The sequence below is a fragment of the Polypterus senegalus genome, chromosome 4, assembly GCF_016835505.1.
Source record: "Polypterus senegalus isolate Bchr_013 chromosome 4, ASM1683550v1, whole genome shotgun sequence".
In the NCBI taxonomy this organism is placed as follows: Eukaryota; Metazoa; Chordata; class Cladistia; order Polypteriformes; family Polypteridae; genus Polypterus; species Polypterus senegalus.
This window is the reverse complement of record NC_053157.1, coordinates 56,488,998-56,505,626: the sequence shown is the minus strand read 5'-3', so window position 1 is coordinate 56,505,626 and position 16,629 is coordinate 56,488,998. Positions and strand designations below refer to the sequence as shown.

The 16,629-nt window shown below is 34.9% G+C and overlaps 1 protein-coding gene across 3 annotated transcripts in view; it reads left to right on the top strand.

Moving 5' to 3' along the window:
• pcsk5b (proprotein convertase subtilisin/kexin type 5b) overlaps positions 1 to 16,629 on the top strand; it is a 320,287-nt gene that overhangs the window by 287,897 nt on the left and 15,761 nt on the right. For 2 of the 3 annotated variants that reach the window (XM_039750693.1, XM_039750692.1), the window contains exons 14-17: positions 3,231 to 3,374; positions 4,334 to 4,436; positions 10,278 to 10,471; positions 12,183 to 12,267. In XM_039750693.1, coding sequence (XP_039606627.1) covers positions 3,231 to 3,374; positions 4,334 to 4,436; positions 10,278 to 10,471; positions 12,183 to 12,267 — 526 coding nt within the window. The remainder of the gene's footprint in view (positions 1 to 3,230; positions 3,375 to 4,333; positions 4,437 to 10,277; positions 10,472 to 12,182; positions 12,268 to 16,629) is intronic. The other variant, XM_039750694.1, reaches the window with a different exon arrangement.

The following is a 16,629-nucleotide window of genomic DNA, read 5'->3' as shown; positions in this document are numbered from 1 at the left end:
ATAAAAAGGGGAAACTATATAAAAAGGGTAGATAAAAAATATATTAAATAAAACTCGGGGGCTTCACCCTCTGCTCGCTTCGCTTGCCAACCCCCCGGCCTGCGCTATGCGCCAGCCACTTCGCGTCTCTGGCACTCGTGTATGTGGATTTCACTTTTACCAAACAACAAATCTTTTAATTCTCACGGATACGCCTTTTCCCTGATGACAACACTAGTTAGACGATCTACAAGCCTCTGACTTAAAGTTTAAATCGAACGATATATTCGATCCGTTATTTCCCCAGGTACAGTAATCCCTCGCTATATCGCGCTTCGACTTTCACGGATTCACTCTATCGCGGATTTTAAATGTAAGCATATCTAAATATATATCACGGATTTCTCGCTGGTTCGCGGATTTCTGCGGACAATAGGTCTTTTAATCTATTGTACATGCTTCCACAGTTTGTTTGCCCAGTTGATTTCATACAAGGGACGCTATTGGCGCGGATGGCTTAGAAGCTACCCAATCAGAGCATGTATTACATATTAGCTAAAACTCCTCAATGATATAAGATATGCTTCCCGCGCGGTGCTTGATTGTTTGCTTTTCTATGTCTCTCTCACTCTCTCTGCCTGACAGAGGGAGTGTGAGCAGAGGGGCTGTTTTCACAGAGGCTGTTTGCCTAGAGGATATGGACGCTCCTCAAAAAAATGCCGCTTTATCGCGGTGCTTCGGCATACTTAAAAACCCAAAAGTACGTATTGATTTTTTGATTGTTTGCTTTAATCTCGCGCTCTCTCTCTCTATCTCTGACGCTCTCTGCGCCTGACGGAGGGGGTGTGAGCAGAGGGGCTGTTTGCACAGAGGCTGTTTGCTTAGAAGATACGGACGCTCCTCTAAAAAATGCCGCTTTATCGCGGTGCTTCGGCATACTTAAAAGCACGTATTGATTTTTTGATTGTTTGCTTTTCTTAGTGAGCGCTCTCTCTCTCTCTCTGAAATTCTCTGCTCCTGATGCGTGCACTCCTTTGAAGAGAAGATATATTTGTATTCTTTTAATTGTGAGAAAGAACTGTCATCTCTGTCTTGTCATGGAGCACAGTTTAAACTTTTGACTAAAGGGTGTTATTTCATGTCTAGAGGGCTCTAATAATGTTAACAGTGTGGAAGAGTTTATAAGGGCTTAAAATATATAAAAATAACCATACAAACATTTTCTACTTCACGGATTTTCATCTATCGCGGGGGGTTCTGGAACGCAACCCCCGCGATCGAGGAGGATTACTGTAATAATTTCCATTTGTTTGCATTGATGCAATCTTTACTATCATTTTTTTGAGATGTTTGAATTTTAGCACTTTCATTATCTCTAACCTGCTCTGCATGTGTATCGCGCAAATGTTTTTGAATTTTTTACGACATTCTACTTTGTCATCTACTCTTTGTCTTTTATTTCCTGCCCCAGGCGTAGTTAAATCTCTTGGTGCAAAGTCTCGTCTTGCAGGATGTGAAAGTATCTCTCTGAAAAAGTCACGTCTAGTCCCAGGCTAAAAAGTCTTGCCTCATACACAGGATTTTTTTATTATAATAGTTATTTTATATACATTGTAAGGGATTCAAAAGGAAGAAACATTTAGTTTGACGAAGGGTTGGGGTACCTACAGGGTAACCAAGATTAAAGGGTGATGAAAAACTGAAAACAATACTGGTACTGCTGTTGGGCTGATGCCCTGCTACCGCCCTGTCCAACTCTCTTTGTGTAATGGCTTGTCTCCTGGTATCACCTCCATGCTCTTGAGACTGTGCTGGGAGACACAGCAAACATTCTTGTGATGGAACATATGGATGTGCCATCCTGGAGGAGTTGGACTACCTGTGCAACCTGAATAGGCTGCAGGTACTGATCGCCTCATGCATGCTACCAGTAGTGAGAAAGACACTAGCAAATTTGAGAAGAATAAGTCATAGAGGATAAGCAGAGAGTAATTGTCTGTGGCCTCCACTTGCAAAGCTATTCACTTTTTGGGGTTTGTCTTGCTGTGTCCCCTCCAGTGCACCTATTGTCACAGTCATTTACACCAAAGCAGGTTAAGTTGATCCGCAATCACCTATGTTCCCTAACTGCACAAATTGATATCCCTGAAGCCTAATTGACTTGGTGTTAGACTAGATGAAGGAAAACCATTTAGTCCATTCTGCTCTTCAGTTTAGCTAATAGCCAAGATGTCCCATTATATCATCGTTTCAACTAACATATCTTGGCAGTTTGTTCCAGTTTCCTACAACTCTTTGCTTAAAGAGGTGCTTCATGACTTCAGCCCTAAAGACACTTCCCCTTAATTTCCAATTATATATTTACCTAAACAATACATTTCATAATAACATTGTTCATAGTTTCCATCTATTTCCCTGACATTGTTTATAATATTTGTGAAATAACTTTGCAAAGTGATGAATTGTGTGAAGAGGTTAAGTAGTAAACTAAATTTTTCCTTTACTAGTTGGGATTAACGTTTTTTTATTATTTAGTTATTCAAATGTATATTTTGTTTTTTTGTACAGTTATACAATAACATGGGATGGCTTGTATATCTAAAATACTAGCAAACAACAAGTATGATTTTAAAATAAGCATTACACTTCTTTTTTTATTCCTGGCTGAAAAATAATTCAAAATGGCTTTTGACAATTATTTTTCACTGCAATGCGTAGCAAATAAAAGATAAAGGAAATGTCTATGCAATGGATAAAATTAGTGTCCATCATGGAGCACACAAAGTGGTCACTCAACCTTCCCTGGATAGTGGTGTAGTTGCTTGCAAGGTTCACATAGGGGGAAGCCATGAGTGAAACTGAGGTTACATGTGTTTAAAAAAACCTTCTTTATGCCATTTTTTAGCTTTATTAGTGCCATCAGCTGGGTTACTGTACCTGCCCACTAGAGTTTAAGGTGAAGCATTATTTGCTGTCAACCAGGCCATCTGTCTCTCATGGTGAAGCCCCATACAGCACCCACAACTGCTGTGTGCCCAACTTGGCATCTGCAGGCCCTTTCCTACTTCATAATTGATATTCAGTGTAATGTCTTGTGTTCCTTTGACAGGTTGTTTCTTTGCAGCAATCTTATTGATACTTTTCAAAATTTATGAGTATATAAAAATAGTATTATTTGACTAAGTGGCTTCTGTTTGAATGGGTCTTGAAAACATCTAACCGTGCATTTTTTTTTATCCTGGAAAAATTAGGAAAGCTTAAGGAGTGGACTTTAATTCTCTATGGGACATCTGTTCATCCTTATTCCTACCAGGGATCATTTGACAATCTAAAGCAAGAGAAACCACGCTCCCCAGAGGAAGTTCAAGACGACTACTATATGGATGAGTATATTGGTGGGTGTAATCAGTAACCTCATTTTAGCATGTAGGGTAGCTATTTGTTACTGTATCGATATTTTTTATGAATACAAAGTAAACTATTTGCTATGAATTAGCCAGCTCTGCTTGGCTGAAATGGGAGACCTGGGAACTCTGCCCAGTTGGCTGTGCACTTCTCAGGTTAGGCAAGTCAAGCCAAGTCCATTTATTGACCACACAAGTAAAGAATCCTGCAGACAGGCAGAACTAGTAATGATTAATGCAGAGGTGAAGATGAACTAAGAAGAATGTTTGATAATTAAAAACTTGAAATAAAATTCAGAAATAGTCTATTTTATTTAATTTCCTTCACATTTTGAAGAGATTATACTGCTACTGTATCCAAAAATATGTAAAGAATGACGGCAGAAAATATGGTAGCCTGCCCAGTGGTGTTTTTTTTTTTTTTTGTTTTTAACGAAAGCTCGAATGACACAGCAGGACTTATTGCATAAATTATAGCAATATTATAAGGGTACATTTTTTTTATATTGGTTAGAATTACTACTGTAGAGGAATAAGTACAACACCATTTCTTAGAAATAATTTTATTGATGCTGTCCTTAGGTAGTACAGTAAGTAAATAAATTAATCTTTGGATTGAATATGTAGTTTTCATGCATTTGAGGTGGCAGCTTTAGTTAATTCAGAAATGCCATAGTTAATAGAGCCAGAAACACAAACGTGCATAGATTTAGTGTATATAAACAGATATAAAATGAATCAAATGGTCATCTTAAATGAAACCCCAAGACATGGCGTATCCTCGGGTCCCTTCAACTTCTGTGTCATAAATATCCAATCCCAATGAAATATCAATGGAATTTCTAAATAAACACATAACTACTCTAGTGATGGTGAGAATGGAATGCAAATTTTATGTACTGAAGTTTCCCATAAATAATAATGTACTACTGCCATTTTAATTGTTATAGGGCACTGCCACCCAGAATGTAGTGATGCCGGCTGCGATGGGCCTGGGCCACATCAGTGCATTGACTGTTTGCATTACTTCCTGAAATTTAAAAACCATACACGGTAAGAACAAAATCCATTTAAATTGCCTTTGAGGACAGAAGGATTTTCAAGTAGCTTCTAATTTGCCTCAGGCAGATTAAGTAGTGCAAAGGATTTTACATTTTATGTGTCCTTAAAGGAAGGCATAATTACATAGAACTTTATCATCAGTACAGAACTTCCAACAATAACCTTTTATTGTGTGTATTGTGGTTTTTACTTGTGCAGATAAATATTTCCTCTTGAAAGCTGCATTTTATTATAGATGCATCGGGAGTGCTCAGAACTTTTCAATTTAGATACAACCTGGCAGATGTAGCTCTGGCTTTGTAGCAGGGAATCAAAAAAGGTATAAAACACTGTCTTTAAATAAATATGCAAACTCTTTAATAAATGGTGGAAGAGATAAAAGAAAATGAAAAGGTAGGTGGAATAGATAATTGTTATTTCTAGCAATGGATGTTACAGTTCTCCCAAGTGTTTTTTTTTTGTTTTTTTTTGTACTCTTGTTGTTTTTAGTACAATCCCATTGTTGTTTATTATTTTTATGCTTCTGTCTGAGCAAAAATGTAATTTCTATAGTTATTTTGGAACTTTATTTGAAAAGATTGTAAATTTGAAAATAATTAAAAACTGTATAGGGGCAGGCTAGATGTTTCAGAATTCATAACAAAAACTTGATTGGTGCCTACTATGATGCAGCCTACCAGCCAGGCTTGTGACAATAAAAATATTAATGGAGAATTGGATGGGACTGATGGCAGTTGTCAAAACTGAGATGGAGTACAACACTCATGAATATCTGTACATTATGAGCACTATGTTGAAATAATTTATACACATCTAAGTGACTTGCATATAAAGTATACTTTTTCCCCATTTTATTTCTTTGTTGGTATTTAGGTCGAGTATTTCCTGCTTAAAATACCACAAATTCAGTATACAATTTCAATATAAAATTCACATTAAACTCATTTGTGAAAGTGATAATATAAACCTAGTGTGAGAGATTTGACGTACAGAAGAGCCTGCTATAGGTTTGGGAAATGGCGTGTTTATTTTTGTGGTTTTTAATAAGGTGTTAATGTTCAAGGGTATATTTTGTACTGAAGCCACCAGGTGGCAGTACTTGACATAATATTTGATTAAAATATACTCGACAAATCCATTGACAATAACAATTTTCAAAAGTTTGCTTGTTATGTGTTATGTTTTTTAATGCACTGGTGTCCTGTGGCTGCTAAAATGAGAATCTTAGCTATACCATACTAATCAGGCATACGGTAGTCACACTAAGTTCTCAGGGGAAATCAGGTATTCATCTGTGTTGTTTTATTTTACTTTTTTTAAACTTTTTGGACATGTATTGAGCTTACAACACAAACCTGAAGTATTTCTTACGATACTGTAAGTTCATCAAAACAAAAAAAAAAGCAACACACAGAAAGGGAAAAATTGGTTCTTGTTGTGTTCTTGGGAGCAACTGACTCGTAATATTGTTAAGCAACTGTGACAGCAACTGCCATTTCACCTTTATTAGGTTAGAATCATAATTGCATTGAAATTATCAGACAAAAATAAAATTGTTATCTTAACAGTTAACTGTTGATGTTCAGGAGTTAATTTTGTAGTGGGACAACCAAGTCTAGGTTGTTATGTATTTATTCATATTTTAAGCTTCAGTTTCTCAAATTTGTGAGTCATCCCCAGGCCTGTTTGTATCTGTCCATGATTATGATAATATTAGAAGATATTCTATTTGTATGTGTTTGACAGAGACATGCCGAGGGTCACTGGAGCAAGACTGTCAAAGTAATAACTTTTCATAAAAATGTACAAAAAGCAATATCCCACTGTGAACAGGATGGATGTTTATCACAGCTGCTACAGAATATTGTATAATTTTTCTTGGAACTTGTAATCACAAGGATCCTTACAAAAAACAAAAAAAAACTCAATATTGAGTCACCGGGAAAAGAACCACAGCACCTATCCTTACGGTATGATTTACAGCAGAGTGTGAAGGAGACTGTCAGGGCTTTCATATTTTTAAAATGGGTTTCCACAGATTGGCTGCTCAGAGCGATATCTGCTTTTTGTATATTCCTTGACTTGATTATTCTTTGACTTTGACTCAGAATTGTCCAGCAAGTTACAACAATACACCAATAAAATTTCAACTTATATATTAAAGATGAAATCCCTCTAGAAAATGAAATTAATTTACAACTCCATTGTTGCTTATCTACCCTGAAATTAGTCACGTTAATGTAAAGTAATATAAATGTGATCTGTATTTTAATAAAAAAAAAATATTTTTGTCTCTTTAAAATGTTAAAATGTAACTTTTTGTTTTAAATGCATCATTCTGAAACTGTTTAAAATAAAATATATAGTCAAGTATAATACTGTTTTCATGTAATGCACAAGTTCTGTCTTCACCCTAATAATTAAAGGATGGAATATTTCTTTATTTTGTCCTTACAGCTGACAAAGTGCTTAACTACTATAATTCAATACTGCCGCACAAATGTTGTTTGGTCCACTTCTGAAACAGCAAAGCCTGCTCTTGTCATTATATATTATAATAGAAATAGAATCGAAAAATGTAATTTTAAGAGCATAATATTGGGAGTGTGTTAATAGTGCCAATAAAATGTTTAGATGGAAATGTTTTAATTATAGATAACTTTAGTTATTGCTCTATATATGAATAATAAAAGTAATTTGAGGAATACAAAATATTAACTTTACAGAAACACTGATGGAGATGTAGAAGTAGACCCTTGTGGACGTTTATCTGCTTTTAGCATGATTTTGCTTATTTAGGTGAATAGGAATTTTCAAGGTCCACTGCACTAAATGACCTTTTCTTATTTAATTTTTTTCTTAGTCTGTTATAAAATTCTCCTTTACATTTAGGAAGACTATTTTCATGGACTTGTTTGGTGACTTTATTACTTATTAAACTAGCTCTTTAAAATGGCCAGTGTCTAAGATATGGGTCAGTCTGTAAACATGTAAACTGTAGACAATGATTGAAGAAGCAGGAGCTGCAGAAATGGGCTGATATTAGTAAGCAAGAGGCTAACAGCCCAGCTATACCGCAGCACATAAGACTGATGCCAAGAAAGAGCTTAGACTAACACTGAAGTTCATGCCTGAACAAAACCTGTATCTTAAACTATGTATTTATAATAATTTTAGCAACAATAACAGTTTTTCTCATTAGAAGACTTTTTCATTATTATTAACCCAATCATTTGAAATAAGTTATTCGGTAAAAATCCTTTTGTTGTGCTATATTTTTAAGCTTGAAAATGGCATTGATGAAGGTAAAGTAGTAAAATAATATGATGTTCTGACATAAGTTAAAGTAATCTACTGTAAGCATAATTTTTTCCAATATGCTGAATCTCACTGTATGATGGGAATGTGTTCTTTTTAATATGGCAGCCGTACCGTAGCCAATATACAGTATATTGTAATCACAGCAGAGATAATGAGACAAAGAAATATGGTACTAAAGTGGGGCAGTTTTTAATCTTAAGGTCCAAATAAGAAAATAGGTACCATACTGGGATCTAAAAAGAGTATTAATAGACAATGAGACAATGGCTATATAGCAAAAAAACAGCAACCGTTTTTTGTTTTTCTTTAAATTCAAGTATATTTCTCACATGAACATTACTAAAAGAGAAATTGGGAAAGCAAACACATGGTTAGTGAAAAAATAACTAGCATTCAAAATGGAAGAAATTCCTGAGATATATCACTACCGATGTAAATGCTTAGTGTAAGCTTTAGTAAAGCTGAGAGAAATTCATTCTTATTTATAATGGGTCATGACTGAGGATTTGATGAATTTTGAAAGGATCATATGAATGGTCACTTATTCTGATACTTGGCTAAAACCACTACAGTATATAAGGAGAAGAGTAGGCAAAAAATAATTGTTGGAGATTTTATTTATCTTGTTTTAAATAAAATTAGTTTTAAAAGTAATGTAATTCAAATGAGCTCAACCATTACCATACATCCTTTTAAATCAGTTCACAAACTGTTTAGCATAGCACGTTTTAAAGCTCGTGGTGAAAGGGCTTTCTCCGTCTGTGCACCCAGGCTCTGGAACTCCCTGCCCTTAGTGGTTAGGCAAGCCGATTCAGTCGCCAAATTCAAATCTCGCTAAAAACGCACTTCTTCACATTGGCTTTTAATTCTTAACCTGTTTCATTTTCCACTTGTCTTTTGCTATTTTCTCTATTTTATTTGGTCCCTTGACCTGTTTTTAGTATCTCTGTTTTAATTCTCTCTTAATGTTTATTTTTAATATTTTGCTTTTAGTCCTGCTTGTTGTAACTGTACAGCGCTTTGGTCAGTTGTAATGCTGTGTTTTTAAGCGCTCAACAAATAAATATGGTATGGTATGGTATGGTATCATTGTTTTCTTTTAACAATTCTAGAAACTTAGTAAAAAAAAAAAAGCGAGTCACACTAACAAAATGATCTGTTCTGTATAATTTATAAATGAGAGATTAAATCTTGATGAAGAAATCGGCACACAGCCCAGTATGAAATGTTCAGTGCTACTTACAGACATTGTGAAACAGAAATAGTAGAAACACTTTGTTTTCATATCAAGTAGATTAAAATGTATTAAACTATTTTAAAATAGTTATGAGAACAAATTCTTCTTTGCCACAGCACATCATCCATGGCCACCAAAACATTTAGTATGTAAATCTACCGCTGCACTATATATACATTATTTTTCCACCCCCTAACACCCTGAAATTGGTTACATCCTTTATGTCATTTCAAACCAGCACTGCGACTTCTTCATCTCACAGGCTTGTCTTTGTCATTCTATACTCCCTCCTGCTTTCTTTTGTGTGTCTTTGCTTGTCAGTCATGTCAGTTTTGTTATGAAGGGCTGGTGGTGACATCAGGAATATTTGGTGTATTTTCTTACCATAGAAATGAAATGAAGCAAAATATATGATGTGTCAGTTCTATTGTTTATAGGCTATGTCACAGATTTCACACTACTGCAATGAAAATTAAGTTAAATTGAGGGTGTTATGTAATTTGCACTTGTGCCAACTAGACTAATTTTACAACATAATCACGTGGCAGCCCATCACAAACATGTTCATGAACCATGGCCCATAGTCTAACAAACATTGCACTGTACAAAAGAAATGAAGTGCTTAATGTCAGAGGTGTCTGGGGCAGGAGGAGTCTTTACAGAGAGGGGCAAGCCTGTGTAAACAAAACATCATTCAGTCTTTCTTGTAGTTACTGAAATTCATTTCTGAAAAACCAACTTATCAACGGTAATTATGTAAATTTGTAAGCAGTTTAGTTTTACAATATGAAACATTTTCTGTTAGCAGTACAATACTATTTGACTTTTAGATGGGTTTATAACTTATTTTTTATGATTGTTATTAGTTTGATGAATAAGCTAAAACATACTGTAGTTTGATTTTGTTTTTTCTCCTGGGGAGGACATTTTGAAAAAAAAATATAAAATATACATTTCAAGCTTTGTAAGGATACAGTATGATTTTTCTGTTACATTTCTCCTTTGCCATCAGTCCTTCAGTGATAAAGAATATATATAAAAAATAAAGGTTGCTTATATAGTCTGAACCCAGAATATAAATCTAGTTTTCTAAATGTCTGATAAAATTTTTATGGTTGTCACCATAAAAAGTAAGCAGTATATTACCACATTAAATAAACTGGTTATCTAACCAAACATTTAATATTTTATTCTTAAACGTATATCTATTGTATGCATGACTTTTTGAGGTTTTGCTAAGATGTGTTTCAGAAAATGTCATCAATTTTCTGCAGAACCTGCGTTTCAGAATGTCCTTCTGGCTTCTTTCGAGATGATAAGAAACGCTGCAAGAAGTGCTTCTCACTGTGTGAGACTTGCATTGGTGGGCGCTCTGATCAGTGTACTTCATGCAAGACTGGTTATTTTTTAAATGAAGAAACAAACAGTTGTGTATCTACTTGTCCAGAGAGCTTCTACCTTGATAAAGGCAAGTGACTCAGTGTGGTTTTCAATTATCAGCATGTGCTTTCTAAGCCTTTCTGAAGGAGTCCTCATTACCACAACTTCAATATCCATTGTAAACCTGGAGGGATGTTTTTTTCTTCCTTGACGTTTATTTTTCTGACACTTTAGGTTGTTAAGTAAAAAAAAAAAAAAAACACTTCAATAGTACTGTAAAACAAGCTCTCCATGATTTTCAGCATCCTTGCCACAGTACAACTCATATTTCCAAAGTATACACTGTATTATTCTCTGAGGTAGACATCAGGCTCTGAACCTAATCCTTATAGAACAGCAGTCATTTGCAGTGTACATAAACTTAATATTAGTATATACCAGTGCTTCTCAATTATTTTCTGTCATGCCCCCCCCGGGAAGAAGAAAACATCTCGCGCCCCCCCCACGCGACTATAAATAGTATCATTTGTCTATAAAATTGTTATAAGTACACCTCTGCATAACACTGTATTCTTATCAACGTATAAGAGAATAAAAAAAGAAAGAAATATGGACCAATTTACAACAAAGAATAGCTTTAATAAATGTAACAGAAAAGATTTAAAGTGCATTCTAAATTCAAAAAAAATTTAAAAGAAAAATAAAAAAGCATGTTCCCCGAGGTCAAACGCGCCCCCCACTATTTGAGAAACACTGGTATATACATTGAAGGTAGACGCTATTTCAGGAAGACTTACTGAAAATATATCTCGTAGGAAAATTGAATGTTGTGGTGTTTCAGAAAAACAGTTGCTATAGTGAAGGTAAACAAAAAATTATATATATATTTTGTTTTTTAAGTAAATGCTGTGTTTTTGCTTTTACTATGAAGTTCCACCCAGGATTCGTATAAGTGCACATTTTCACTTGAAAATTACACAAATGTAAAAAAACAAAACTAAACGTCAGTAGATAGAGTGCAGCTTGAAGTAGTCATTAAACTCAAAGGGGTGAGGTAATGGGTTGGTTAATTTTTTCTTTTTCATTTAATTATGTATGGTTCTCATTATGTCCTTAATAAACACATTGTTTTGCTATGTTAGAAAAAGTCATAAATGCTTTATTGTATACACTATGTTTATGTTTTTGCAAATAATTTGCACATTTACTCCACACATCTACTTCAATGCAGGAAAGACCAATGGTTTGTATTTCTCAGACTTTTTGACAGTTTATCAAATACAGCTAATAAATTTCATTGTAGCCATTCATTTCTCTGTGTTGTGGATTGTTAGATTACTGTTTAAAAGTTTTCCATATAAGCAACATGATGCCAGTTAGTTTATGATAATTTGGGCAAGGTCATCTATTAGTTTTCAAGCTCATACTTTTCGGGACTTGGCTTCAGCTCCACAAGTTGGAAAGCAACCTGTAGCAGGCCATACTTAAGCATATACATGCTCACTTGACACCATGACGCACAACAAAACGCTATATTTCTGGATCCTGAAAAACCACAGTCCACAAACACATTCATATAAACATGGTTCATCCATATAACTCCATATAGAAATGGCCACAGCCTGGAATAAATGAGTTAAAGCGCTTTGAGGTGGTAATTCTAACCATGTAATCTTCTGAATATCATCAGTTTGGAAAGTCCTTGGTTTGGAAACATAGCTTTCATATATTTCCATTTTTCAGATTTAACATTCTTATGTGTTCTTTTTATAACATTATTTCATTTTTATCTTTAACAGAAGACAATATATGCAGGAAATGTAGTGAAAACTGTAAAAAATGTACAACACTACAGACTTGTACAGAATGCAGACCTGGACTGAGGTAATACATTCTCACATATTTTTTTTTCTCCTGCTCTTTTCAGTCCTACACGTATCATTTAATTCTGTGAAAATGTTTATTAGTACTGCACCCCATGTTTTGTGTTTTTTTTTTTTCCCTTTTTGCTTTTTGTTTTTACATCAAATTTTCAGCCCATAACCATTCAAGTAAACTGTCTTTAGGATTATGTTGCACATATTTAGTGTAATTAGTTTTTAATTGGACTTGGCATGGTGGCTCAGAAGTTAGCAAGTGCTTGCTGCCTCATAGCTCTCGATTTCAGACCTGGGCTTTGCCTGTGTGGCGTTTGCTTGTTTCCCCATATCTATGTAGGTTTTCCTATAGGTACTCCACAATCTCGAAGAGTTGCATTTTCCTGTTATTTCAAAATTCTAAATTAGACCAGCATGAGTAACTAAGGGTTGTGTTTCTTAATGTAATAATAAGCAGCATCGAAAATAAAAAGGTGGATATATAGTTCTTAATTGTATAATTTGGAATGTGTCTGTGTTCATTACCAAATGATTGTTGATGAAGATGTGTTTGCAGAAGGTTTTAGAGTACTGTAACTATAAATCTCCAGCCTAATAATATGGTAATTACACAGTGGGGGGAAAAAAAACTCAGGCACCATTTTTGACAGTTAACTTGGTTCTGCATATGGTTTAGAATCTATTTAAGTGTAATTTACAGTATGTAAACTTCCTGTCCAGTTGTTTAAAGTGGACTGTATTTTTAAGTTAACCATCGTTACACATTATTTTATGTATATAATGCATTTCCCATGCTGAAGCATTGGTTATACATATTTATTCTTTCAATACATTTTAATTTTTGGGCAAATGATACTGCTAATGGGAAGAAAGAGCAGGAGTGATTGGTACACTACATTCGAACAGAACTGGAGAATGAATGAATGAGTTTCTCCAACAAACTTACATGAACTGATTCCTGAACTGAATCATCACACACAAACAAATCACACAATTCTTGTTCACTTATGATACAAGAACTTGTCATCTTACAGTACATTAATTATGCATTTTCACTGTGTTGACATGCTTCTTGAGGATCATGTTATACAGTATGCATTTTAGGTGTGCGCCCCCCACTCTTTAATATATAATTTAGTGTGAATTACTTCATTACATATTTGCGATTCCACCCCGAACCCAATCCTCCAACACACACACACACACACACACACAGAAAAGATAGAACTACAGGCACTGGATCCTGTTGTTGAATCCAAAAAATCTATTCATTCAAACGAGTAGTTTGAAAAAATCAAATCAGTAAACTGAATTGTAGTGATCATCGCTCGCAAAAAGGTGAGAAAAGAGACAGAACTACAAGTAATGCATAAAATAGAAGGGAGAGACAGATAAATTACAAAGATCACACAAAGTTAAAAACTCTGTCAAGCAAACATGTAATCTTAACACAGTTCATATTCAAGCGTGGATGGCCTGACAGTTGTAAAAATGAATATGTGCAAGTGACAGAGGACTAGCGAAAAAGTTTTGAGCGTGATCCGAGTTTCTCATGCCAGTGATTTTACAATATTGTTAAGTTGCATTAACTTCTAAAGCTGGATATTAAAATAATACTAGCAGACTTAATATACACCAGTGAAACTGTAATAAATCATAACATAAACCACAAACGTTTATAAAATGAACATACATAATGCCACTGATTCAGTGTAAAATATGATACAAGACTGGAACAGTTTTCATCATATTAAGTTTTGCCGTGATTACAGGTGATAAATGAAAGATACAAAAAATATTGTAGGCATAGCCAGACTAATACAATTTAAGCAAAGATAGACTTTGGCTTACAATTGCAGTGAGCTTCTCCTGTGACCTTTATTCGTTTTTTTTATTTTGATTTTTTAAAGAAAACTGGTGAACCTTTGGAATGATTTTAAAGGCTATGCCTTAAACAGATTAGAGTGGGAGTTGTTGGCAGACTTCAGAAAGATGGGTAGCACAATTACTGTGAGACATTAAGACTGGACCAAAGAAGGGGAAAGAAACTGTTAGCATTCATTACAAAGCTGGATGGAGCACCATTATATGTCATGTCTGAACTGTTCTCTGTTGTCATAATAGGAAGTTTAAGTAGACTTTTATAGGCTGAGAAGAAGGCTAAGCTGTTAATTCTGTGTGCTGTCTGGATTTTTCCATTTCTGTGCTGCTTAGAATATTTTATTTCTATAGAAATAAGACAATAACATAATTAAAAGTGTTTTTAAATAATGTTTGTGCTATGATATGAATGGCTAAGTGACTAAATAGTAGGTATGTTCAAATTTTCAAATTGCGTAAGTACAGTAATCCCTCCTCGATCGCGGGGGTTGCGTTCCAGAACCCCCCACAATAGATGAAAATCTGCGAAGTAGAAACCATATGTTTGCATGCTTATTTTTATATATTTTAAGCCCTTATAAACTCTCCCACACTGTTATTAGAGCCCTCTAGACATGAAATAACACCCTTTAGTCAAAAGTTTAAACTGTGCTCCAAAACAAGAAAGAGATGACAGTTCTTTCTCACAATTAAAAGAATGCAAACATATCTTCCTATTTAAAGAATGTGTGTCAGGAGCAGAGAATGTCAGAGAAAGAGAGCGAGACAGAAAAGCAAACAATCAAAAAATCGATACGTGCTTTTGGGCTTTTTAAGTATGCCGAAGCACTGCGATAAGGCGGCATTTTTTAGAGGAGCGTCCATATCTTCTAAGCAAACAGCCTCTGTGCAAACAGCCCCTCTGCTCACACCCCCTCCGTCAGGCACAGAGAATGTCAGAGAGAGAGAGAAAAGCAAACAATCAAGCACCGTGCGGGAAGCATATCTTGTATCATTGAGGAGTTTTAGTTAATATGTAATACATGCTCTGATTGGGTAGCTTCTAAGCCATCCGCCAATAGCGTCCCTTGTATGAAATCAACTGGGCAAACAAACTGAGGAAGCATGTACCATAAATTAAAAGACCCATTGTCCGCAGAAATCCGGAAAAAATCTGTGATGTATATTTAGATATGCTTACATTTAAAATCCGCGATAGAGTGAAGCCGCGAAAGTTGAAGCGCGATGTAGCGAGGGATTACTGTATATATTAGATTAAAGTACATGAGTGATTGTAAATACCTTTGCCCAGATGAAACAATATAAGACATTCTTGCAGACCACACTTTGATAAACACTGATCTGAGGCATTAGTGATAGTCTACAATGAATGAATACAAATGTGAAAGAATATTAGTAAAATAAACATACAGTTACCAATGGAGCATGTCACAATTTGTGTAATTTTTGGGTAACATTTTAGATACTACACCAATGCATCTATTACTCATTTACTATTATGTAAAAAAAAAAAAAACCTTAACATACACTTCTTTGGGCCTCCATGACACTTACAAAACATCTGTACAGTGTTTGTTCAACTTTGCAATGTGACTGACTAACAAAACTTGGAGTGTCCTGTATTGGCTTAACAGGGTCTTGTTTCTCTTAATATTACATATTTATTACAAAATCTATGAGTCCTTCATATTAACACTAGAATTACCAGAGCCTGCAAAAAACTTGTAGATCCGGCCAATCTTCAATCCGTTCGCACCTCTCCGTTAGCGTCTTTTGTCCTGTAAATGTGCCAATAAAGACAAGCAGAAAGCAGCCTGGTATCCCATCCCCCCACAACCGCAGAACGTGCACAATGTTCTCCCAGCTTATGCCTTGATTGATTATCTGGGAGTGAAGTGCAGGAGTTTTAGAGTGGAAATAGTAGATCGAGCATTTCATGTGTGTTCCGTTTCTACAGTAATCTGTGTAAACACATTGTTAAAACAATGTTTTTTCATATTTTAGTAGTAAATGACAAAATATTGGCATAAACTGTATAATGTGTGAAACCTGAAGTCCAAAGATCAAATAAACACTTTCACAAAAGGCTCAAGGATGAAACAGCAGCTTCCATGGCATAGCAGTAAGATTTGCTGACTTGTAATCAAGAGCCCCCGGTTCGATCCCGACTGCCTCCTATATTTGCAATTTTCAGTAGTGAGCTGCTCTTATTGTTAATATTATACAGTACACACATACATTTGGTTTGCGTCTGTAACAGATGGTGTACATTTATAGGACTTGTGAAAGTTACAGTTTTATTTTCACGGTATTACAAGATGCACAGGATGGCAGTTCAGCTAAAGTTATTCATTAATCAAGTACATAGTTGCTATCAGAGTGGTAAAAGTGCTAATGATCAGTGTAATATTCTAATCTGTGTGACTGATTTTTTTTTTTTAAATATACTCACGCTTAACATTCATGTGTATAGATTTCTGCAGTATAC